The sequence below is a fragment of the Ceratotherium simum genome, chromosome 11 (genome assembly GCF_057802395.1).
Source record: "Ceratotherium simum simum isolate JZ-2026a chromosome 11, ASM5780239v1, whole genome shotgun sequence".
Lineage (NCBI taxonomy): Eukaryota > Metazoa > Chordata > Mammalia > Perissodactyla > Rhinocerotidae > Ceratotherium > Ceratotherium simum.
The window spans coordinates 67,136,312-67,162,253 of NC_141910.1; the positions used below are offsets into that span (position 1 = coordinate 67,136,312).

Sequence of the window (25,942 nt, forward strand, 5' to 3'; positions counted from 1 at the left end):
ATTAAAACTTGTAACCACCTATCTTCATTTGTATGCGTTCTCCTTGTTTTACACGCGGGGAACAGCCGTTGCCGCGGGCATGAGCGGGGGAGGCCCAGAACCCCCCAGGGTCGGTTCAGTTCTTGCCCTTTCCTCCAGCTGCGAGTGGGGACGCTGCTCCCCGACCCCGAGAAGCTTCCTTCCTAGGGGCTTGGGCCTTAGCCCTGAAGGCCCCCCGGAGGCTTGCGCTTCAGCACTTCGGAGTGAACATTTTTCTAAGGAGCTACGATAGATATCTGTTGATAAAAGAAGGTAACTTAGACGTGGCACAAAGTGAGGTGGTGGGGTGCATTTTCCAGGCTCTCAAAATCGCATAGGTGTTGAGTCCAGGTTATGAAGCAGAAAACAGTCACAAAAATGCAATTCCAGAATGGCTGCATTTGCGCTGTGAACCTCAGCCTGCGCCCTCCTCCCACCCTGCTCCTCCAGCCTTCACCGGGCCATCAGCCCCTTCCTCTGGAAGAAACCAGAAGGTATTGAGTCCTCCCTGCAAGGCTTAAGGAGAACAGGATGTGTAGAAAGAAATCTTTAAGAGGAAAACAGAGCGTGTGTGTGTGTGTGTGTGTGTGTGTGTTTAGTCCTCTTCTAGAGATCCTGAAATATTTACAGACGAGGTAACATGATGTCTGGAATTTGCTTCCAAGTGTTGGGGGTCAGGTGGGAGAGTGGAGATGTAGATGACATGAGATGAGCCGTGAGTTGATAATTTCTGAAGTTGGTTTTGGGTATATGGGGGATTGTACTACGCTCTACTTTTGTATAGGTTTGACATGTTCCATATTAAAAAGTTTAAAACAAAAGAGGGATTGGGGGTGAAGTGCTGTTGCCCTCATTTTGAGGTGAGGATTCGGAGGTCTGGAAAAGTGAGGCAGCTTGCTTCATGTCACACAGCCAGCACCAGCTGGAGAGCATCTCTGTGCCTGGGCACAGTGCCCTTTCTGCTGTGTGCAGGCACACTCCCCGAAATCTGGTCTGAGCAGAGACCCTGGGTCGCCTTAGTGGCCCCAGCTTTGCCATTTATTAGCTGTGTGACTTTAGGCAACTTGTTCAATCTCTCGGTGCTTCTGTATTCTCCTTTGTAAGGTGAGCATATCAAAGCTGCCTGGCGCTTGTCGGAACGGTGGCTCTCATGATTGGCGCCACCAGCAATTTGTCGTCATTTCCTTGCTGAGCCTCGCCCTGACTGTTGCCTGGCGCTCCTGCCTTCCCCTGGAATCAGCCATTTGCCTAAGGAGCCCCGAGTCCTTTCAATGGATAGAGAATGGTGTTGAGAAGCAAAGACCTGGGACTAGATGTGCTTATTGCTTTGGAGGTGTTGTTGCTTCTGCCCTTTCAGGAGACAGGGCTAGGACGTGTGTGTGTGTGAGTTACATAAGTAAGTATATATAAAGAGAGAGTTGCATATGTATGTATTATACTCATCTGCTCGGGCTGCCTTAACAAAATACCACAGACTGGGTGGCTTAAACAACAGAAATTTATTTTCTCACAGTTCTGATGGTGGAAGTCCACGGTGCTAGCACGGGGCTAGCAGGGTTGGTTTCTGGTGAGATCTCTCTCCTTGGCTTGTAGATGGTCGTCTTCTCCCCTGTCCTCACAGGGCCTTATCTCTGTAAGCACACATCCTGGTGTCTCTCTCTCTTCTGATAAGGACACCATTCCTATTGGATTAGGGCTCCACCCTTATAACTTCATTTAACCTTAATTAGTTCTTTTTTGTTTTGACACATTTGTTTATTTTTATTATTATTTATTTATTTTTGTGAGGAGGATCGGCCCTGAGCCAACGTCCGCCAATCCTCCTCCCTTTGCTGAGGGAGACCAGCCCCAGGCCAACATCCATGCCCATCTTCCTCCACTTTATATGGGACGCCGCCACAGCATGGCCTGACAAGCAGTGCATTGGTGCGCACCCGGGATCCGAACCGGCAACCCCCGGGCCGCCGCAGCAAAGCATGCGCACCCAACTGCTTGCGCCACCGGGTCGGCCTACCTTAATTGGTTCTTTAAAGGCCCTATCTCCAAACACAGTCACATTGGGGGTTAGAGCTTCAACAAGCGAATTTTAAGAGGACACAATTCAGCCCATAATCTAGATGTATATTCATACCTACTCTGTATATACCCGCATACATTACGTATAATATGTATTACACACATGCACACTGAACCAGAATCTTCCTTTTAACAGAACCCCCAGATCTGCATGCACACTGAGTCGAGAAGCACTGGCTGGAATACAGAACGAGGGATGACTGCACTCCCTATGGACTCTTTCGTAAATACTGCTTCTCTTGGCCAGACTTGTGCTACATGCATAATAGACTGCAGTGGGGTTGGAAATGCCACTCCCTGACATCAATTTAAAGTGCAGCTAATCCTCAAAGACAGCTGAGTGGCTAAGTGCAGGAGCGTCTTCTTTACGGGTGGCTGAACTGAAGATCCTGTTGTGTCATCTTATAACAATCAAGTGGCCTCAAGAGCAGGCCACCCCACTTTCACCACAGCCCTTGGGAACGAAAGAGTCAACATCACTCTTCTTTGGGTCACAGATTTGCATGCTTTGGAGCTCGCTCACTATGGTAAATTCAAAATGAGTCCTGGATGAGCCTCCCCGACGGGGTCCCAGGAGATGACGGAATGTTCTAGAATTTTGAGGGATCCAGAAGTTCTCTGCCAAGAAGAGTGTGTCAGTGAGGGTTCGATTACAGACCACAGAATCGTCCTCTTTAGTTAACTTAATTATTATTAGGGGGCATTAAGGAGTGTGCCGAATCACTGGAAGGATAAGGAAGCAGATGTTAGGAAGAGTCTCTAAGGAACAACTTCCAGAATCTCACTGAAGAACTGCCCTGGGAAGGCGGCTGCTGCCGCCACCTCCACCACTGTTGCCGTGACCAGGAAAGCCATCCCATCAGGAAGCTGCCGCCGCTGCCGCCCAGTGCTTTTGAAGCTGGGGACAGACCCACACAGCACCTGGGCCAAGCTGTCCCAGAAAGGCCTGCCGCTGTGTCTCTCTGCTTCCAGAAGGGTCCTGGGGTTTCACCTTCTGCCCTCTGAGTCTCTGGGGGCTGCCTCTGCCTGGCAGGAGCCAGGTCACATGAGAAGCCTGACTGCCAGGGCGTCTGCCACATCCAGCCTTGTTGTTGGCTGACTGCCGCAGCCAGTGGCTCCACATAGCCATGCCCTCAGCGTGTGGCACAGTGACCACCAGGCAGTGCCCCCAGGGCCTGGGTGCTTTGGACAGAAGACACGATTTCTTTGCTATTCCTTACTGGATGCTAGGGAGTGGTGGGAACTATGGAGGGGAAATCTAGTCTAAACTGTTGTCGCTCTGAGGTGTGTGGGTGTCACAGCTGGGGTCGAGGGCTGAGGCCACTGCGGGGTCAGTGGGGGTTTTGTCTGAAGTCTGTGCTGGCTCAGCTGTGGTTTCCCATCTCGCTCCCCTCAGAGCTCCAAGGGCTCTGTCACTCTGACCAGACTGCAGGGCTCCCAGTGCTCAGGAACCAGCCGGGAGGGAGATGGGGAGCTGTAGAGGCCCAGGGACACTGGGCATGGGGAAGAGAGTGTGTCAGAGCCACAGGGCTAAGGGCTGGCACTGAGGACAAGGCTGCAGGAAGTCTGGCAAAGACTGCCAAAGAGCAGTCAGCTACCACGATGGCTGTCTCCCTGATAATCTCAGGGAAAAGAGCACTCCTGGCCCTTCATATCTCTCTCCCTGCCTCTTCTGAAATGCTCTGCTGCTCTGAACACAAGGAATCTGCTGTACTTGGCCATGGACCCGCAGTTCATAGGTTCTGGGCTTTCTCCTGTGAGCGGCTGAGGACAGAGGAGAGGGAAGAGAGCATGTGCGTGCCAGGCATCGGGCAGGGAGGAGAAGATGCTTGAGAAGAGACGGATGCAGCACGGCAGACGGCGGGAGCACGGAGGAGGGGCACTTCCGCTCTCCCTGGATTTTGGATTGAGTCTCAGGTATGTCGAGGTGTGATTTCAGGGTTTTTTTTGCAAAGGGAATCTAGACAGTTGACTAAGTGTCCCCCATGGTTTCAGTAAACTCAGCCAATGTTCAGACACCATGATTTTGGTGTAAGCTGTTCCTGCTATGGCATGTGTGATGGGAATCGAGCTGGCCTCTGCCCTGGTTAGATTACTAACCAGTGAACAGTTACTGCTCATAGGAAAATAAAATAGGGAAGTAAAGAGCTTTCTTACAAGCATCAAAGGCTTATCAACAGCAGCAGTGGCAACTACAGAAACATCTAGAATCTGTTGAGTGCCTGCTGTGTGTCAGGTGTTCCACTTTCATTATGTCGTTCCACTTATCAGTTGAAGCAAGGAGACTGGTCCCATTTCGAGGTGGTCCTGGTTGGAAGTTCCTGGTCCTGCCATGTGGCAGTGGCTCCCTCTCTTCCCTCCCCATCTTGGGCTCTGTTTCTCTTGGGGGTAGCCAGGACCTGGGCTGGGGCCCAGCCGTAGGAGAGAGCTGGGGCAGCCTGGGGCCCAGCCTGCCTGTACCATCCTGGGAGTGCTCGCTGCCTGTGGGACCTCCATGGGGCAGAGCCCTTCTCTGGTGTGGAACAAACGCTGACCCGGACAAGGACGGAAGCTGCCTCTCTGGGGGTCAGCCGGCTGAGGCGGGGGTGTAGGAAGAGGATTTCTACCTGGCTGTATGCCTCTCCCTGCACTGGCTGCTTCACATGAAGCCCGGGATGTGGCTGATGCGGGACTCGGGTGTCACGCAAACCTCTGCTGTCCTCTCAGCATGGCCCTGACAGGCTGCATCATCTTGGGCAAGCCCTTCACTTTCCTAGGCCTCAGTTTCTTCATTTTACAATGGGGATAATCATACCCATCTCATAAGGTTATTGAGAGGTACACAGTAGGTGCTCAATAAATGGTAGTTCTCTACCAAGTGCAAGTTAGCAAAACGTTTTTGGGACTCGTGGGCACTGGCTTTGCTCCCGAAGCTGTGGGAAGTGGGTTGCCCTGCGTGGAGTCAGGTATGGGTCCTGTAGGAAAGTGTGCAAGTCCCAGCCCCCACGTCTCACTGGGACATCCCAATAGTGCTGGCCCTTCCAACTGGATGGCTCCTGTGTATCCTCAGGGGGGAGAGGTGTGCCCAGACCCGGGGTTTCTGCAGTGCACACCCATTGGGATACCTCTCCAGCCCATAATGAGTATCCCCACCTGGAGGAACTCTGCCTCCTCCCCATCTGCATGGTTGCACAGGAGACAGCCTGTCACATGAGCCTGACCCCCTCCTCAGGCCCCTGAGTGCAGCTGGCCGCCCAGTGCCTTCCAGGGAACCTGGAATTGAGCACCGAGTCCATCTCCACCCTGGTTCTTCCCTGGGGGCAAGCAACTCAGGAGCCATCGGTCAGTCGGGCCCTTCCCCTCATCCCCAGTTTTTTGAAGATTCCCCAACCTGTAGAGAGGTTGCAAGAATAGTTCAGTGGACACGCACACGCTCTTCACTTAGTCTATCGATTGTTAACATGTTTATCCACATTTGCTTTATCTGTCTCTCTATCTGCACACCACACACATTTTTTATTCTTATTAAACCATTTGCAAGTTAGTTATGGACATCATGACACTTTACCCTGGAATTCTCCAGCATTTCTCTCATAAGAACAAGGGCATTCGTCTACATAACCTCAATAGAATGATCACACTGTGCAAATTTAACATTGATACAATGCTATCATCTAATATTTAGTCCTTATCTGGTATCTCGTCTGTGATCTGGCGTTTAGTCTGCAAGGTGTCCTTCAGAGCTGCTTTCGCTTTGACGCGGGAGCTGGTCACCACCATGCTCTGTATCGCCTTTCATCTGGATCACGTGCTCAGCGTCCTTTGTCTTTTATGACATTGGGGTTTTGAAGAATCAAGGCCGGCTCTTCGCCAGAATGCCCCTCAGTTTGAGTTTGTCTGATGTTTCTTCACCACCACACTCAGGCTGTGTGAGGTGGGCAGGGGTGCCCCCTGGTGAGTGCTCCTCCTCTGGGTCACAGCAGGAGGCACATGGTGTCAGGGGAACATCGGGAGGACCATGATGTCAGCTGCCCTATTATTGGTGAGGTTAAGTCTAATAATAATTTGGTTAAGGTGGAATCCTCCGGATTTCACCATTTTCCGCTCTCTAAGAATCTTTCACTCAGTGGTTTTAGTGTCTTTTATTGCTTCTTGGCCTAAATCAGTTAGTTATAAAATGGCGGTTATAAAATAGTGATTTTCTGTTTTTATCATTTATTCTGTATTCTTCAGTGGAGAAGAGCTTTTCCTTCTCTACTTAAAATTTTTTAAAAAGTTATTGGCATGAACTCATGGATTCTTTATTATTATCATTCTTGTTCTTTGCCGGAATCTGTGGGCACTGGCTTTGCCCCTGAAGCTGTGGGGTGAGTTGTCATAGGTACAGTCAGTATGAGCATCATTTTGATGTTCAAATTGTGCCAAATTTGGCCAATGGGAGCCCCTTCAGGTTGGCTCTTAATGTCCCTTTGGCACCTCCCCATCCTGTTTTGAACACCTCCTCAGTTTCCGGCACAGGAAGAAGCTCCGGGCTCACCTCGTATGTTCCCTGGACAGTAGTCATTTTTTATCACATGGAGGCAGAGATGCTGGTCCTATCACAGACAGAGGAATGAGGCAGAGGGGCTCAGAGAAGCAGTGATAAACAGTGAAGAAAGAATCCTTGAGGCTTTGCTCTGGCTTGTCGACTCTGCTTCCCGTCCCTCCCGTGCCTGCTGCTTCTCAGCCCATGGGCTCTGAGATGCCCGTCTCTGTTTGTAACGCCCCTTTTGCCTTTGCTGGTGCTGGCCCTGCAGGCTTGGTGCCCACTTCTCCTCTGGGCCCATCCAGCCTCCTGTGTTCTGGCCCAAATGTGGCGTGAGGCTGCCGTGGGGGCTCTGGTGCAGATGCCCCTCAGTTCTGAGTTTCTGCCCCCTTCCCATCTGCATGGTTACACGGGACACAGCCTGTCACATGAGCCTGACCCCACTCGGGGCACTAGGAAGTGGGTGATGTGGCCACCATGAGGGAAGCAGGCGTCCTCTTGAAAAGAAGGTAGACGTGGCAGGGAGCGGAGGATATAACTGGCTGGTTGTGAGGACGGGTCTCCCATGATGATGCTGCTCGCAGAGGAGCATGGCAGACAGGTGGGCTGCAGGGTGCAGAATGAGGCTGGGCCCAAGGGCTCTCTGCCCAGAGCCAGTCCGCTGGCTGCTCCCCTGCCTTGGCGCCCTTCCTGGCTCAGTCTGCCTGTCCAGCAGAAACATCCTCCCCTCCCATCTCTCTGCCTTTTCCTCGAGGACCAGCTCTGTGGCCCCTTTCTGCAGGAGGGCTTCCTCCCTGAGCCCCCTAGCTGGGGGGAATGTCCTCTCAACTCCCACAGATGGACATTGGTCTGCACCTCGTGTCTAAGCTCCTGCAGGCTGTGAGCTCCTGAGGCCGCAGCCCCAGCGTAGGGTCAGGCATAGCTGGAGCAGGGGCAGGGGCAGGGGCAGGCGCCTGGCTCTGGGAGGGCTTGTCCAGGTCTGGCCAGGACCAGGTCTGGACCCCTTCAGTTCAAGGGCTCCATCTGCAGGCAGCAGGAGACCCAGAGCCCTGCTTCAGATGCCATTTTAAGCATTTTACACAAAACTATTGTCCAAAGCCACTCATGGAATTGTCAGATCCTCTGCATTATAGTTGGCATCATTACTCAGCCAGTATTTGCCCCTGACCCTCCCACTGTGGGTGAGTATGCTTTCTTGCCCTAGTGAGGCTGGGGTTGGCCATGTGACTTGTTTGGCCAATAAAAGGTTAGCAGATGTGGCGCACGCAGAAGCCTTGCATGGTTTGGTTTGGCTCTTGGGCTCTGGTGATGTGCTGTGGGAAGGACATGCCTGGGAAGCTGTCCATCCAAGAGAACGAGAGACACGAGGACAGACTTGGACCCAGCCTGAAGCTTGGAGCCAAGTCTAGCCAAGCCAGCCAAGATCACCAACCCCCAGCTCCACGCAGACCTGTGAAGAAGAAACGGAGTGGTGTCACACTGCATAGCTGCAGCCACCTAATGTCACAGAACCCCCACACCTGCGCGGTGCTGTGCTCACTGAATGCTCAAAGAACAGAACCCGGAGCTGGCGATGTCCTTAGAATCTGCCTCCCTCCCCCATCTTACAGCTGTGGAGACTGAGGCCTGGAGAGGAGAATGCAGCATGGTGAGTCAGGCGCCAGACGGGATCCTGGCTCTTCGCTAGCTGTGGCACCCTGACCAGATGGAATGAAGTCTTTGGCTTAGTTTTGAAGTCTCTCAAATGGTGCAATAATACTTACCAAAAAAACACTTTGCGTAAAATGCCCAGCACCGAGTCTGCGCTCAATATACTGCATTGTCTGTAAGTAGCCGTGCTCCCAGGAAGTGATGGAACCAGAGCCCGTCCCTGGGCCCCCCACCCTCCTCCGGGGCTGGCAGAGGCATCTTCATGATCCCCTCCAGTCTGCACGGGCTCAACCACCTGCATTTGTAGTTAACCATCCCTTCTCTCACCTCCCGGGAGTTCCCAGAATACCTCTTGCTTCCACCCTCTCCCTCAAATGGAAGTAACTTAATTATTTTTCTGGGTGTAAAGATAATATAGAGCATGCTCACAGCGAAAACACAGATTGAGTCTCTAAGGAGCCAGCAGCAGCTGTCTTCGTACCAACCCCGTGCAAGGGTGGGCCCTTGACCCTCCTGTGACGCTGTCGTGATGTGGCCTTGACCCTGACTATGCTAACCACTGACTTTTGCCCAGACATGTGATCTCAGATTGGACAGGGAGTTCAGCTTCCATCTCCGACCCTGAGAAAGAAGCCTGCAGCCTCCAGATCCAAGGGCGCAGGGCTGTGTCCTGCGGTGCACAACCTTGCCTCTTCCCAGCTAGGTCAGAATCAGGCCTGGTTTGTTCCATCGCACACCGCGGGGGCGAAGGGTTGGCAGTAAAGTGAGGTGGGCTCTGTGTTGTGGGGAAATACTGTGTCCTGTGTAACTCCTGATAACACTAATGATCTATTCTTGGTGGTAGGGGGCAGATCCTGGAGACTGGGAAAATCAGCTCCCCCTTTCCCAAGGGCCCAGAGACTTTCTTTAAGCAGAAAACCCCTATCCTTTGCTAAATATTTGGGACTCAATTTTCTGAGGATTAAGGGGGTCCAGTATGACACAGTGCCATATGGTCTCTGGAAGTAAACAGTCTTACCACTTATCAGCTGTGTGATGTGGGGCAAGTGACTTAACCTCTCTGTGCCTCGGTTTCCTCATCTGTAGGGCACAGTAATACCTATCTCTAAGGTTGCTGAGAGGATTAAATGAGTTAATACATGTAAATGGCAGTGACATTTCAGGTTAGCTGTAAAGCTGAGTAATACCCAAGTGAGTGTCAGAAAAAGCAGCCATTCCAGTCTCCTGCTCCACTCCCCTCTCTCTCCAGGAGGCTGTGGCTGGGGTCCTGTAAAGGACACAGGGCAGGAAGCCCCAAGCCCTGGGCCCAGCTGGACTTTACTTGCCTTGAGAACCTCGGATTTTAAACTCTCCGTGTCTCAGCTTTTGCCCATGTACATGAATGGAATACCCCCGCCTGCCGACTTTCTTGGGTTGTTGTGAGGAGCAAATGCAGAATAAATTGCAAATGATTCTCATTAGAAATGTGGGTGACTGTTTGGTTTTGGTTGTTTTTGTGTATTTGTCTTTGGTTGTTTCCCTTACACAACGAGCGTTTATATCTTGCTCCTGTCAGCACTCAGTGTGGGTGTGGGGAGCACTCTGCTCCACGCCCTCACTCAGGTCCCGTCTGGTCCTCCCACCATGCTCCACCCTCCCGCATCCTCCAAGTCCTCTCCCCTCTTCAGCTGGTGGAGAGAAGATGACAGGAGGTCTGTGGGCCAGGGTGACAGTGGTGCGTGCTGTTTTTCTCCCATTCCACTGGCCACTGGCCACAGCCCGGTCACACGGCCACGCCTGAATCACCAGGGAAAATCCAGCCCAGCCATAGGCCAGGAAGAAGGGCAGAGCTTTGTCATTAGTGCCGTCGAGTCGATTCTGACTCCTGGCAACCCTGTGCACAGCAGAGCAGAACCATGCCCATCCTCTCACCTTCCTGTGCTCTATCAGACAACGCTCTGCTGCTGTTCACAGGGTTTTCATGGCCAACTTTTCGGAAGTGGGTGGCCAGGTCCTTCTTCCTAGTCTGTCTCAGTCTGGAAGCTCCGCTGAAACTTGTCCACCATGGGTGACCCTGTTGGTATTTGAAATACCAGTGGTGTAGCTTTCAGCCGCAACTACACACAGCTACCACAGTGTGACAACCGACAGATGGGTCTGTGGTTCTGTGACAGGAAAATGAACCCAGGCCGCAGAGGTGACATTGCTTACTGTTAACCACTAGACCACCAAGAGCAAAACTAACCCTTTTTGTTTAACCAACAAAAAGGAAATAAGCCCTTCCTGCAATTTTGCTTAAACAGGGGAGGCCCAGACTGTCCTTCCTCAAGTTTATGTGGGCTGCCATCAGGACCCCTGGCAGGGGGAGGGAGACGTAGCAAGCGTCCCTGTCCTGCCAGGCGCCCTGCTCCCTGTTCCTGCTCTGGCCCGAGCCCGGGCCCAGGACCCTCCCTGCGCACCCCAAAGCACGGAGGACGTGGAATGGATGCAGATCACAGATTCCCAGGGGCGGCCTGCGCTGCCTCAGCTCGGGTCCCCTGCAGGCAGCTCCTCTCTGCTCTGCTCCAGCCTAACCCTGACTGCCCTGACCGTCACACAGGTAACGAAAGAGATGGAGAGGCTGACCCGAGGGTCTCTCCGCAGCCCCGTCTGAGGATCACATCTCCCGGGTGACTGCAGCAGCATGGTGCTCGCCCTCCCAGGAGAGGGGCATCCTCTGCAAACACATCCTCATACCGTGTGCCAGCCACTGCTCTAAGTACACATAGTAACTCATTTAGTCCTCACAACGACCTTATAAAATCGGTGCTATTATCATCCCTATATGTGGTAGGCAGAAAAATGGCCCACCGAGGACATCCATGCCCTGACTCCTGGGACCTGTGAATACGTTACCTTATGGGCAAAAGTGATTTTGCGGATGTGATTAAATTAAGGACGGTGAGATGGAGAGATTATCCTGGATGATCGAGGTGGGCCCAAGGTAATCACAGAGTCCTTAAAAGATGGAGAAGGGAGGCAGGGAGAGAGAGATTTGGAGAGGCCACAATGCTGCCTTTGAAGATGAAGGGGGCTACGGGCCACGGAAAGTGGGCAGCCTCTAGAAGCTGGAAGTGGTGAGGAATCATATTCCTCGAGTCTCCAGGAAGGAATGCAGCCCTACTGACTCCTTGATTTTAGTCCAGTGAGACCCACTTTGAATTTCTGACCTCCAGAATGGTAAGAAAATATGTATGTGTTGTTTTAAGTCATTCAGTTTGTGGTTATTACACAGCAATAGGAAACACCCATCTTACAGATGGGGAGATGGAGGCACAGACGATTGGAACAACCTGCCTGAGGTTACGCAGCTGCTGAGAGTCAGGAGTAGGATTGGAACCCAGGCGGTCAGCGGTCCTGACCACAGTGCAGGGCTCCCTCCCTTGGGCCCTGAGAGGGAACTCACCATGCCTGGTTATACGGCCTCGGGCAGGTTCCTCCAGTCCACTTGATTTCACTTATAAAACGAGTCCACGGAGCCCCCGGAAAGGTTCTGTGGGCTCAGAGCTACTAAACCCCCACCCGCATGTGGGGGATGGGGACTGGGGCGTGGTGCCAGGGCGCCTCCCACACCCACCTGGGGCAGGCCTCCTCCTAGACGGGCTGCAGCTCTCCTTCCAGCTTCTTCTTCCTGACTCCTTCCACAAAGAAGAAGTCCATGCCGATGAGGGTCTTCCCCAGCGGCGTGTCCACCCTGCTGCCCACGACCCGGTTCGTGGAATTGGGGACCGTGTCAGAAAAGGGAGGCACGTACTCCGGCAACTTCGCAGGCTCCTTCTCATTGCCCTGAAGAGAGGGGACAGTCCCGTCACCCGCTGCATGGCAACAGCCAGGGCCCTTAGCCTGGAAAAGCACCGAGCAGGGCGCAGACGCTCCGCAGGAAGCGTTCCCCGGGTGCTCCCATCCCAGATCCCGGGACCCCCAGAAGAATGACGCGACTCCACTGCCAGTGCCGACTTCATCCTCCTCATCCCCGAGTCTCCCTGCCCAGACGCTTCCCCGACCCCTTGACTTTGATGCTTGACTTCCAGTGACCGAGGGAGGGACCCGGTCTTAGTCCTCTCTCTATCCCGGTGACCTAAGACGCTGCCTCACATATGGTGGGCGTGCCACAGGTTTTGTTTTTTGCTGAATTTTTACTTGAAGTCTAACATACAAACAGAAAAGTACACAAATCATAACTGTGCAGCTCAGCAAACTTCCACAAAGTGAACAAGCCTGTGTAGCCCCAGCCAGATCAGGAAATAGACTATGACGAGCCACCAGATGCCTCTTTTTAACCCCTCAGGCACCGTCTTGTCCCCAAGGCGACCTGGTCTTGACATTTAACACCATGGGTTAGTTTTGCCCCATTTTGAACTTTATCTTGGTGGGATCACGTCTCCTCTGTCTGGTTTCCTTCTCTCAAGAGCATGTTGGCGAGATTCATTCCTATTTTTGCATGTGGCCAGCAGTTCCTTCACGCTCCAGGCTGTACTATGTTCCACTCTGTGACCTGTCACCCACAAGTGCTCCATCTAGTCTGCCATGATGGTATTTGGGGTGTTTCCAGTTTGGGGCCTTATGAGCAGTACTGCTCTGAACATTCTTGTACCTGCTTTCTGGTGACTTCTGTAACTGTGGATGAACGAGTGAGTAAACGGTGGGATTTAGCATAATCTGATGCGGGGGGGCAGGGGGGGAAGTCCTCAGCCCTCCCTGCCCCTGTTTGTGGTTAGTGTTGTGCCTGAATAGAAGCGGCAGGACCAGTTAGTCATGAGATCCTGGCTCTCACCGGGGAAAGTCTGGGCCGAGGCGGCCCCACCATTCGGGTGTGATGCAGGTTTCCGTGGTCAGGTTGCTAACACACGGTGCTCAGCAGAGCGAGACTCTGTAGGCTGGAAGCTCGGACCAGGAGCTCCGTGTAGGATTTCGGGTCCCGTGACCTAAACTTTCTCTCGCAGGGCAGACAGCAACCAGCCAGGCAAGCGTGCCGATGTTAGACCTTCCCTAAACCTTGCAAGGTCTGTGTCAGCGTGGCCACCCCCTAGCTGACTTGTTGCACTGCTCATTTTCCAGGTTGGTTCCCTAACCATTCTTCTATAGCCAGATTCATTCTCCCGTTGGCTCACTTATCCAACACGAACTAAGTGTTAAGTAATTTACTGGGTGCTGGGGCTTGGGATGCAGGAATGAAGCCATCTCTGCCCTTTCTCTTAAGGAGCCCATGGCCTGGTGAAATTGATCCTTGCAATATTACATGCTATACCAAAGAAATGGTTAGATATGCTGGTGAGTAAAGAACAGAGTGATCTGGTCAAACCTGCTCAGGAAGGGGAGAGTTCTCAGAAGGAGGCACTTGAGTGGGGTCTTGAAGGATGAATAAGAGTCCATCAGGCTGACAAGATGGGAAGGGCATTTCATGGGACCGGCTCCGTGGTGTAGCGGTTAACTGCGTGGGCTCCACTGCTGGCGGCCTGGGTTTGGATCCCGGGCGCACACGGATGCACTGCTTGTCAGGCCATGCTGTGGTGGCGTCCCACATAAAGTGAAGGAAGATAGGCACAGATGTTAGCCCAGGGCCAGTCTTCCTCAGCAAAAAGAGGAGGATTGGCTTGGATGTTAGCTCAGGGCTGATCTTCCTCACACACACACACAAAAAAAAGATGGGAAGGGCATTTCAGGCAGGGGGACAGCATGCACAAAGGCGTGGATAAAAGAGAGGGTGGGTTGGTCAGTGTGGGATGAGCAAGGAGGGTGGGGAGGGAGGCAGGGTTTGCTCTCTGGAAGCGTTGTAAGCCACCCTGAAGAATGCAGATTCACTGAAGGATTTTAAGCGGGGGAGAGACACAGTCAGTCTTGCAGTTTAGGAAGATGACTTTGGTAGGATGGATTGGAGGGGGTGATATTAGAGGCAGGGATTAGTTCACAAAGTATGTTCACCCACTTTCTCTGTATGGGGCACAGCACACATCACTGTACATTGCTGGCATCCTCATACCAGGGAAGAATTTCAGCAGCAGACGCCTATCATTTCCAGCTGGTTCATTTTAATAAAATCAAGAAACACTGGGAAAAAGTAATTTCTTAAATGCTCTACATAAGTATTTTCTTTCCTCCTAGACTCTGAGTTTCTTGGAACAAGACTGTATTTTATTTGTCTCTGTACATCCCAGCATCTAGCACACAGTAGATCCTCAGTAAATGTTAGATGAGTGGATAAACGTTCCTAGAGCAAGTCTGTCTGGTAGGAACGTGGTTTGTCTTACCATGGGATCATAGTCTTTCAGGAAACTCCAATTCTGAGCCCTGGAAAGGAAAACACATTTGCAGTGTGAGATCTTGCAGTGACATTTTTACAAATGGCTTTCATGGTGTCAAACTTACGCGTTTGTTAATGCTGCTGATGCATTTGTTACATCGTGGAGGAACTAAAATGATTAAGTGAAATGAATGCCAAATGTCAACCAAGTATTTATGGCGTATCCTATAAAATGAACAAACATTTCAATCTTCCCAGAGAGGAAACGCTGTTGCCAGAGGAACAGCAGAGGACGCAATCTCACCGCCTCTGCATTGTCCAGGCCACTGGGCGAGTCTTCAAGTATTTTGTAAAGAAAAACCAGTTTCCGCTTCCCCAAGCCTTTGGAACCTTCCAGTGTGTGTGGCAGAGGAAGGTGGGCAGGGTGAGGGAAAAGAGAGGGTGGCAATGTAGAGACCATCCGGCATTACCTGTGCTGGTAATTTAATTTTATTCTAATCTATTTTTAAAAAGTCAAACAATTCTATAAGACAAAATAAAAACAGCCTTCTCTGCCCCGACCCTCACATTCCCTGAGCCCACGGCCTAGAGTCGGTTTCCAGTCTTTTAGCCTTTTCTTCACACCTTTCACTTCCATATTCTAAAATAATAAACCCATACTGCCATTTCCTGAGTTTCTGCAAATGTAAACTTATCGATTGACTTTCTGTTACAGGAGATTATGAGTTACCCTTCTTGCCCTTTGTCCTCCCTTCATTTCTTCCAAAATAACTGTATTATAGATTTTGGTTAAATTGATATTTATTGATTATAGCCATATTATTACAAATACTATTTATGATGAAATTAGTATAATATGATCCCAGTTCCATCTTAAAATGTTTTCCTAGCATTAATAATTACATTTTCTCCCAATTTTCTTAGGTTTCCATGTACTGATCATTGATTCCAAACTCTCGAACAAAATTATAAGGCTCTTTCAGTATGTTTTCCACAAAATGAAACACATCAGGTAATCGATAACTTCATTTAAGTTTTTTCTGCAGAGGCCGCCCTCTGGGAGCTGGGGTCCTCTGCTCCAATGAGACGGGCTGCTCTCTAGGACCAAGGCACAGCCCCTTCCTTCACCACCACCCTGGGATTTCCCTCTTTCTGGATCCCATGCCTTCCTTTCTTGTTTACTCTCCTGCTTTGTGGAGTGCATCCTCCAGTATCTGTGGATTCATGTATTTCTTTGGTTCTGGAAAATTCTCAGACATTTTCTCTTCAAATATTTCATCTCCCTCACTCTCTCCTCAGGGAGCTCTGTTTGAAGTTATGTTGGACCTTCTCGCTCTGTTCTCGAGGGTTCTAATTCTTCTGTCACGTTTTCTATCTCCTTGTTTTTCTGAGTATTTTCTTCTAATCTATCTTGACTTTATGAATTCTCACTTCAGTTGTGTTTTGAATTTCAACTATATACATTTGCATTTCTAGAAGTTCTTTTTGGTTCTTTTTCAGGTTGCCTAACTGTTCCACGGACAGACTTTGAATGGAGCCTCCTGTCTTCAGCCCACCCTTCTGAGATGTTGGGTGCAGCCACACCTGAGCCTTCCTGGGAGCTCCGTTGCCCTCCTCCTCCATCCTCTCTGTAGTTCTTATGCCGCACTTTCCCTGCTCTGCCAGTCCATCTTTCTCCATGTTCCACAATGTCTTGGCCCCTCCCACCCACCATCGCCTCCTTTGTTGTCATGAAGGAGCCATGTTTCAATAGCTTTAGTTTTGAATTAACAGAAGGCAGGGACCTTGATCTTGGAGTCATGCTAAGTCTTAGCGAGAGCCAGCGAGGTATGAGGAAAGAGCGCTGGGCTCTCGCCCTTGCTCTGCTGCCTGCTTGCTGTGTGGCCCTCAGCAAGGCCACTGTATTCTTGAGCCCTCAGTTTCTCTGTCTATAAAACAAGAGGAGGTCGGTTTATCGAGCGTTAGAGACGTGGCTGGTCTGAACTGAGATGTGCCGTAAGAGTAAAGTATGAACGGATTTCAAAGACTTGGTACAAAGAGGAATATCAAATATCTCTTTGATAATTTTTTTATACTGACTACATGCAGAAATGATAACATTTTGGATATATAGGATTAAATAAAATCTATTATTACAATGGATTTCACCAGTTTCTTGTTACATTTTTTAAGGTGGCTACTAGAGAACGGAACATTGCGTATGTGGCTCATGTTGTGCTTCTGTTGGGCTCTTAGATTTCCCCAAACCCTTTCCTCCTGGCTTTTGTGACTCCTTGCTCTCCGGGCTTTCTTCTCTGGCTGCTGCTTCTCGGGCTCCTGGCTGCTTTTCTGCCCATCCAGTCAACGTTGCAAGTTCTGGCCGACCTCCTCATCTCTTCTGATGCCTCGAGTTCTTCCAGGGAAAGCTCATTCCCGTCTCCGGTGTCAACGCTCACCTTTTTCTCTTTTTAATCAAGATGTAATTCACATATCATAAGATTCACCCATTTAAAGTGTACGGGTCAGTGGTTTTCAGTATATTCACAGAGTTGAGTGACCATCACCACTATGTGATTCCAGAACATTTTCATCACCCCAAAAAGAAACCCCGTGTCCACTAGCAGTCACTCCCCTCTTCCCTGCCCTCAAGCCCTGGGAGAGCCCCTGTCATCTGCTCTCTGTCTCTGTGGGTTTTCAGTGCCCAACTCTCGACTCAGAGTCAACTGCCTCCTGGGCAACTCCATCTGGACGTGGTTCGGGCATTTTGAACTCCGCCAGAACTCAGCATCTTCACCCCATACCTGCTCCTCCCATCAATTATCCAAGCTGGAGATCTCTGCACCCTTAACCCTCCTCTCACGTCTACTCAGTGTCACGCGTTCTTCCTGCTTGCCGGTAAATACCTGATTCTGTTCAGTTTTCCCTGCACCAGACGGCCCTGTCTTTGTAAATGTCCCCCACACCCCAACACACACACACACACACACACACACACACACACACTCACTCCAATCTATCAGCAATTCTTGTAATTCTACCATCAAAACATTCCTTGAATTCTTCCTCCTTCCACAGCCCGTCCCCTCACTGACTGCCTCAGCCACACGGACATTCTTTGTTTTGCTTTGTTTTTAAAACACACCAAACTCTTTCTTGGCCCCTTCTCATTTTCAGGTCTCAGCTTGAATGTCACCTCCTCAGAGAGGCCTCGTGAGCACCTGCAAAAAGGAGGCGCCCGCTGTCCCCATTCGTTTCCTCCATGACACCAGCCACACTTGGTGCTCGTTGCTCTGTCCTCATTGTTCTGTACTTGGTTCTCGTCCGTCGTCCTCTGCTTGCTTTCTGGCTGCTCTGTCCTGAGAAGGAAGGCTCCGTGGAGCCACGACCAGCCTGTCTTGTCCCCCATTGCAGCCCGACAGAGCGGCTCTCCTGGGAGTTTTTGGATTGAATGAATGCATGAAGGGAAGTCCTTTCCCCCGTTCAGAGGGCCAGTGGGCCAGCGTCTCTCCCCAGACTGCTGCCACCGCTTCCTGGCCCCCCACCTGCAGTCTCCCCTACCACCTGGCTAGAGGAATTATTCCAATGGGCTGGGCTGATGGGATCCCAGAATGAAGGCACTGGGGCTGCACTCCCCCCAACTCTCTAGGCCCAGGTCTGGCCACAGCCAGGATCCCCCCTCCACCCCCCGCCCCAGGCCCCCACTGGCACACTTTCCCACCAACCCTCTTTGTCTGGCTTACTCCCTCTCACTCCCCTTTCTCCTCCTAGATCCTAAGTCAGGCTGGGGGGCAGGGCAGGAGGGCAGGACAGGGCACTCACCAGCGCCGCTGGCTCCGCCTCTCGGCCTCCAGGAGCTCCCTCCACAGCTGGTCCTGCTGCACATTGTCAGCTCTCAGAGATGCCCGCTTGGCCTCTGGGTCCTGGGGGGCCTGGTGGCCACCAGCAAGGCCCCTTCCCGCCACAGGGCTGCCCTGGGCAGTGGGGGAGACTAAGGCTGGTGGCCTGATGGAGGGCAGTCGGTACCCAGCTGATGTGGTTCTCTGGAGCCCAGGGATGTGGTGGCTCCCCATGAGTGTAAGTGTGTGTGTGTGTGTGTATGTGTGTGTGTGTGTGAGAGAGAGAGAGAGAGAGAGAGGGAGAGAGCACCTCCCGCCTGAGCTCGGACCTCTCCCAGGACACCCCTCCCTCCTAACCCTGTGCAGGCGTTCTCCTCACTGCCCCTCTGGACTCAGAGCTTGGAGTGGCCGATGGGGACGGAGCCCTCCAGGCTGGGGTGAGCATTGGAGTCCAGCTGTGTTTCGTGTTTTGAGTTTCTATCTGTGTTGACAGTTGCCCTGGGAACGGGGCAGCTCCCCAGTGTGCCCAGGAAGGGGCGGGCCTGCATGTGTGTGTGTGTCTGGCACATCTGAGCCCCACGGTGGGGTGGACAGAGTTCCTGGGTCTGTGCCATGCCCAGCTCAGTGGCCCTTCAGCTCTGCCGCCTGCCCCACTGGCTGGAGACCTCCCTACAGCATGGGGGAGGGAGAGAGGGGCAGTAAGAAAAGACCTGGGCTCCCAATCGGGACATGGTGGTCTGGACACAGCCTCCTGATCATCGATCATTGCTACATGCCCTTAGGCAGCCCCTGCCCCTTTTGGGGCATGTGAAGGGATGATAATACTTCTGTTCTGCCCTCTGTGGATGCCACATGAGGTGGTGGGTGTGTGGGTGCTTTGTGAACCACAGAGCAGAGACTGGTGTGATGCTTCTGCTGCTCTGTTGGAATGATGGAAGAGGTTACGAGCATACGCCAGGCATTGCATGATATGGGTTCTATCTGTGTAAACCTGGAGGGTTTACAAAGCACTATCCTTTATCTTGCTGGACCCTCCCAACCTCCAAGGCAGAGATTTCCAACCCCATTCTACAGGGGAGGAAATCGAGGCCTTCACCAGCAGGACTGACTGCCCAATGTCGCTCAGCTCCTAACTGAAGAGCTTGCCTTGAGTTTCCATCCTCTGAAGGAAACAGTGAGAACCCGAGGGTGGAGATTCACGTTCCGAACCTTCAGCCCTGTTTCTGCTTGAAGCCGTGCAGCACGAGTTTGCTCTGTGGCCCCAGGCCTGTCCTAGTGTGGCTCAGCTGATCCCTCAGACATCCCCTCACGGCTTCTGCCCAAGGCACTCAGTGCTTCCAGGTCCCTCCGCTTCTTCTTAGCTCCCGTGTGTGTTGGCAGATTCACAGTTGCTTCCATGAAACTGTTCTCTGGGCTGGTCCAGCTGGGCGTGATGGTCCCTTCTCTGCATAGCTGGGAAACAGGCACACAGACAACTAAGTGCAGACAAAGCTGAGCTACACAGAGGTGTGCGCAAAGCGCCCAGGGTGTGGGGACAAGTCCAGCCAGCACACTGAGCTTGCACCGGGCACCAGACCTGGGTATCTCTTCTGGATTCTGCTTTCATGAAAGAGGGGCCAAGCAGCCGGGTCTTCACAAGGTGGAAAGGATTTCCCAGGTGGAGAAATTGGGGTGAGTACAAAAACTTGCATGCAAGAGAGAGCCTGGTATTTGGGGGAGTTGTGAGAAGAGGCAAGGCCCGCGGCTGGAGGGTGGGCCGGGCCGCAGGACTGTTTAGAACCATGCCTGGGAGTCTGTGCGCAAGGGGGGGACACTGCTGGCTCTAAGCCCACAGGCGGTGGCCGGGGAACAATCATCAGGAGGGGACAAGAAGTAGGTGAAGTGACCATTGCCATGCTCCAGGTAGAGGAGGGGATGGAGCCCACACTGGGCTTGCGCGGAGGGCCCAAGATGATAGACGGATGGGTAGATATGTGACAAAGCAAAAATAATCAACTGTTAATTGTGGAATCTAAGTGATGGGTTTATGGGGGTGCACTATACCATTCTTTCAACTGTTTTATGTGTTTATAAATTTTCAAAATAAAATGGGGGGCGGGGGATAGATTTCACCTTCCAGTCCAGCTTGAACACATTTTCTTTCCGCAGGTCGCTGTCCTGGAAAAGCGTCCAGATTCACTCCGGGCGGGTCTCACTGCGCCTGGGAGGATTCCTCAACCGGGCCTCCCAGCTCTCAGGCAGGCCTCGCCTGGGAATCAGGACACTGGGGTCCAGTACGCGTGTCCTTAAGCAAGTCACTGCCCCTTCTACACTTCACATTCTGTGATCTCACTAGATATAAGACTTTCCAGCAGAGGACAAAAATCTCTGGATTTGGGGGTTGGTGGAGTTGTATTTTAACGAATTTTTCTCAACCCCAAGAAGGCCTTTAAAGTAGGTGCTGGAAGAACCTTCCAGCCTCCACTCAGGTGTGCAGCGACGGCCGCGACCTCCCTAGGCCAGGTGTTAGCAGCACCTGGGAGAGTCGGCAAAACGGAGTGGGGCTCCGCCCCGCAGGGCGGGTGTGGGCGGGCTGGCAGGAGGAGCCCCGCCTACTTCCTGTAGACTCAGCCCGCTCTAGAGTTGGCGGGCAGAGGGAAGATCCCGGCTGGGGCTCCCTGGTGAGGGACAGGGCAGAGGAGCCAGAGAGCTTCGGAGGGGCTGAGCAAGTCGGAGGGAGCAGAAATGATGGTCAGCAGAGGAGGGGGCAGGGACGGGTTGCAGGGACAGGCAGGGCTCCAGTAGGGGGAAATATTTGTCTGCATATTTAGCTGTCCCTCTCTTCCCTAAACCTCCCCTTTGGGGATAAAAATTTTGGCTTACCACCACCCCCTCTTCCACCCTTGCACACACCTTGAAGGCTTTATAAAAGAAAAGATTCACAGTCACAGTAGATGATTGGAGGTAAGGAGATAGATGATCAGAGGTAAGGAGAAGTGAGGTAATTGATGATCTGCGCAAGTGTAGTCAAGCGTCATGGCTCTTCATGGGACGCATGTTCACAAAATGGTGGTGTTAGCAAGATCTGAGGGTGGAGTTTTCAGCCCTTTGGTGTGGAAAGGAGCACGTATCAGGCATTTGCTCAGGCCCAGTTGAAGGGTTGGTGGTCTCACCTGGCCTGAACTGGACAAGGGAGTCTCAGTTCTGAAAAACCACTCTTAAAAACAATTACTCTGTTGATAAGATGGGGTCAGTTGAACTGGTCCTTGAGGGCTGGTGGTTATGTGATTGCATCTCTTTTTGCCTAACTGTATTATAGATTGTATTGTGGGGATAGACATTGTGTCTTGCTGGGGAACGTTTCCCCTGCCTGATTGTAGACAGCATATAAATATGCCCTTCAGACGATGTTAATTAAACATTGCTAAAGGGAAGTCAAGAGGGTTGCCTGAGCCCACACAGTATGAGATAAAAACTAGAGGCTAATATCAGGTGCTAATAAAAAAGATAATAAAAGCAACCCCCCAAGGTAAATTGGTCTAGGGTTAAATTGTACACTTAGAAAGAGGACCTTTATTAAATGCTTTGTGCAGAATTTTAAAGATGTGGTACATTATCCTAAAGTTTTAAAACAATAGCTGTGGAGTCTTTGTGTATATGTGTCCATATGTGTGTTATATATGTGTGATATTTTACCTCCAGATGGTATAATTTCTAAAGAAAAAAAAGGAGCTCTGTTTAATTTGCTGAAAGTAGGTGGTTATATAAATTATTTCTGAATGTAATAGAAACTAGCCCAAATGTCTTTCAAGTTAATGTAATACAAAATAATCTTTGGTAAACAAAAGCTTGTTTAAGTTTGTTGGTTTGATTAAAATAGATGTGTCCTCAGAGTTATCAACATTGGGTATAATGCAAACATGCAACCTGGGTTTCCCAGTGAAATAAACTCATGTTATCTCTGTTACAAAATTTGTCAGCAAAAATAATAACTTAAAATGATAGCTAATTTTGTCTAATGTCTCATGAAGTTTTTGTGGGTAATCTAAACATAATTGTTCAGAGCAAATGATTTAGATGTGAGACAAGAGTTTATAGATAAACTTTTAGCAATAATTATATTTTATGGTATGTGTATTTAAAATAACTTATAAAATCTCTTTGGTAATTTGAAACTTTGAAGTTTTACTAGGTTAAATTAAATGATGGAAAATTCATTGAATATCTAGATTATTTATAAAGAAGATAAAATATTAGACATTAATTACTAAATATAGATTTGTCTACTTTTGGCTTCTTATTACAGACAAACCAAAAGATATTTGGGTCTATTAGTAAATATGTCTTGTGTTTAGTTAAAAGATTGTACTATGAAGTAACATATTTCTAGAAATTATAAAAAGTATTTATAAGTTTGCCAAGCCACAAAATGCTAATGTAAAAGACAGTTCATAACTGCTTACTGCTTAGTTTTCACTAAAAATTAAGGTCTGTAAGGGTTAAGAATTCTAATTAATAAATGTGATTAAAGCTACTAAAAATTAGTAAGGAAAACATCTTTGTATTCAAGAAAAGTAAGACGTATGTTTTCAGTAAAGAAGGTATAAGAAGTAAAGATATTTTTGTTTGTTAAAAAGGTTATAGAAGTTTTATGGAAGAAAAACTGAGAAAAGAGTTTTGTGCATGGTCAGGTTGGCTAAAATTAAAATGAATTTAGTTAAGTAAATGAGTTTTAGTATCAAAAGTAAGCTGGTACAAAATTAAAATTTGGTTTTCTCTCTCTTAAAAGGATAATTTTCTTAAACTTTTATTCTGCTTTTGATAATGAGATTATAAAATATTTTTCTTTACCTTTTGAGTAAATCTACATAAAAGAAATTCCGTGTTTTGTCAAAATAGTTTCCTATGTTCAAAAAGCTGAGGTCTCTCTTTTAAGGTTTTTAAAAACTGTTTAACTTTCTGTGTTTGCCTTTAACATCTTTTCTTGTCACTTTGGTTGACTGGATAACTAAGCCTTGTTTCACAGTGACCTATAGCCCATTTGAAGTCTTCTGACATTTATAGACAGTTATTGTTTTACTCTGCTTTTGCAAATATGTTTCATCTTCAGAGAGTCATGGAAAGGACTCTGACACTTGCTCTAGAATGCAGGTTTCTGATAAACTTGCAGATCATAAAACTGAACTGGGTAAGAAATTGCAGAGCTCTAACGGAAAAGCTGATGACTTCATGAAACTGCTAACAGAAGATCAAGATCAAAAGTTGGTTACAGGGGAGTAAACGAACTGATGAGGTTGATTATAGTTTTTATGACTTTTCATTTGAAATATTGCTGATTTTTTAATGTTTTGTTTTTTCAGATTTAAGAAAACCTTTTTCTATTTTTTCTTAAGCTAGCTATGACTTATAGCAATTTGGTAAATTATACTTTTGTAAGCAGAATTTAAGCATTTATCTTTTTCTCCCTACCTGATCCCTCCAGAATTTGGAAACTCTTAGTGAGTAAGTATTCTTACTTTCATGGCAATATAGTTGTTTGCATAAGTTCAATGAGAATCTGTTCTCCTTATAACAGAAAACACTGGTTATATTACTAAAGCTTTGACTTTAGTAATATAAGAATGTCGTATTTGAGAGAAACATACATAGACTCAGATATGACCAAAATAGGAACAAAGGAACAAAGATAGACTTTATGAAACAAACAAAGCTACTTGGAAATACTGGCCTGGTGCCTTGCTTACAGGGTTCCCAGCAACCTTGCCAGATGAATAAAGGTCACTTCCTGGCAGATGCAAAGAACCGCAGGATATTTTGGGGACCTTGAGAAAAGGAGAGTTCACCCAAATCTATAGGTATTGCAGGTGGAGTCTGATGACAAGTCCTTGGCTTTGCTTTCCTGCAAGAGGCCTTCAAAGTTCAATCTGAGATTCCTTATAAAAAGTTCCAGCAAAGCAGATTTAAAAGAGCCTATATGATCAATTGCTATTCTTGCTGTACTTATATAAATAATTGGGCCAACTTTATTGAAACTAGGCTTATTTTGCAAACCAATTAGTCTTAATTTGGCTATCTTTGGTAAAATGAGGGTGATTTTAGGGGCCAACCCCATGGCCTAGTGGTTAAGTTGGGCATGCTCTTCTTTGGCAGCCCATGTTCACGGGTTCAGATCCTGGGCACGGACCTACACAACTCATGGGCGGCCATGCTGTGGTGGCAACTGACATACAGAATAGAAGAAGATTGGCACAGATATTAGCTCAGGGTCAATCTTCCTAAGCAAAAACCAAAAGAGGGTGATTTTAGAGAGAAAAATTATGTTTCAGCAGAAACTATAATACACAATTGTGGATATTAGATTCTAGTTCTGATAATTGTCCTTGAGGTTTTTGTTTTCTACCTGTAAACTGGAGTGGATCCTGAATTCTTCTAGTCTCCTGAAATATCTGGCTGCAAATCTCCAAACCAACATTTTCAATTTTTTCCATCATTTTCATTTGGAGTCATTGAGAACTGAAACCATGCTTATTCCTGAAGCCCTGCAAACTGAAGCTGGACAACTTGGTATAAACTTAAGAGAGATCACACGATAGCAGGCCTGTTGCTGTGTAAGCCACTCAAAAGACACCTGAACACTCGATGACATTTCAAACTGCAAAAGATGCTTCGACCCTGACGTCTAGGAATCTTCTGGAGTGGCTGTCTCCTGGGCTCAGAAACTGGTTTATAATTTGCTCCAACCATTAACCTTGTTTTTATTTTTGTTTCCATAGAAATACTTTTTATTAAATACCTGATTGCTTGCTCACACTATATAGGCCTAACTTTGGGAGCCCACCTGCATCACTGCCTCCTGAAATGAATTTAACTGGACTGATCTATTATTAGGACTAAGAGACATGTTCAGAGAAATGGAACAATCTACCAACTCAGCTTTCAGGACTGTGAAACTTCTTAAAGTTTCAAAGGCAGGACTGTGGGGGCTCAGAATTTGCCACCCCAAAATGTGTCTCTTTGGCTTGATTATTTTTAAGAACAAAAGACTCTAAAAGAAACTTGAACCTTCCCCCTAACTGCCTAAAAGAATTTAAGGTAGAAGGCCTGTCCCAGGAGGGAGCTAATACCATAAGATGACTATAGTATAGTATAAACTAGGTGTGGTAGACAGGACAGCACTAGCAAGCCCGTTTTTATCAGAGCTCTCTCTCGGGTCTCATTGTCTGTAGATGGCCCAGCAAACATCTGTTTAGCAAACATTGGCTTTTCCATCTCCGTGTGAATTGCCTTCCTGCCCTTTGAAGTCCCAAACCACTACCCCCAACATCCCCTTTTGTCTTTAGCTGAAGACGGTATTTAAGGTGGGGGCTCTGGCCATTTTGGCGAGTCACTCAGTTTTCCTGAGTTTCTCACATGTATACATGTTATTAAACTTTGTTCGATTTTCTCCTGTTAATCTGTCTCATATCAGTTTAATTCTTAGACCAGCCAGAGGGACCTAGAGGGTAAAGGAATAGTTCTTCCTCCCCTACAACAACTTTCTAGCTGCTCCTACCAAGTCCCTAGAACGTTCCCTACTTTATTAGAACAGCAACATTGGAGGTAGTTTATCTATGGATAAACCCACCTCCTCCCTTGTCATCC

The 25,942-nt window shown here is 49.2% G+C and overlaps 1 protein-coding gene across 1 annotated transcript; it reads right to left on the reverse strand.

The window, feature by feature from the left end:
* Window positions 1-11,860: 11,860 nt before the first annotated feature.
* Window positions 11,861-18,556, reverse strand: CIMIP5 (ciliary microtubule inner protein 5). The gene is made up of 3 exons (XM_004436474.3): window positions 18,306-18,556; window positions 14,515-14,554; window positions 11,861-12,052 (listed from the first exon to the last, which is right to left on the reverse strand). The coding sequence occupies exons 1-3, from the start codon at window positions 18,554-18,556 to the stop codon at window positions 11,861-11,863; spliced, it is 483 nt and encodes a 160-aa protein (XP_004436531.1).
* Between the last annotated feature and the right edge of the window lie 7,386 nt (window positions 18,557-25,942).

Coding starts and splice junctions, on each gene's coding strand:
- CIMIP5 (XM_004436474.3), bottom strand. CDS start 18,556: ATGGGGAGCCACCACATCCCTGGGCTCCAGAGAACCACATCAGCTGGG. Junction 14,555..18,305: donor AGGCGGAGCCAGCGGCGCTG/GTGAGTGCCCTG, acceptor TTTCCTTTCCAG/GGCTCAGAATTGGAGTTTCC. Junction 12,053..14,514: donor TGAAAGACTATGATCCCATG/GTAAGACAAACC, acceptor CCCTCTCTTCAG/GGCAATGAGAAGGAGCCTGC.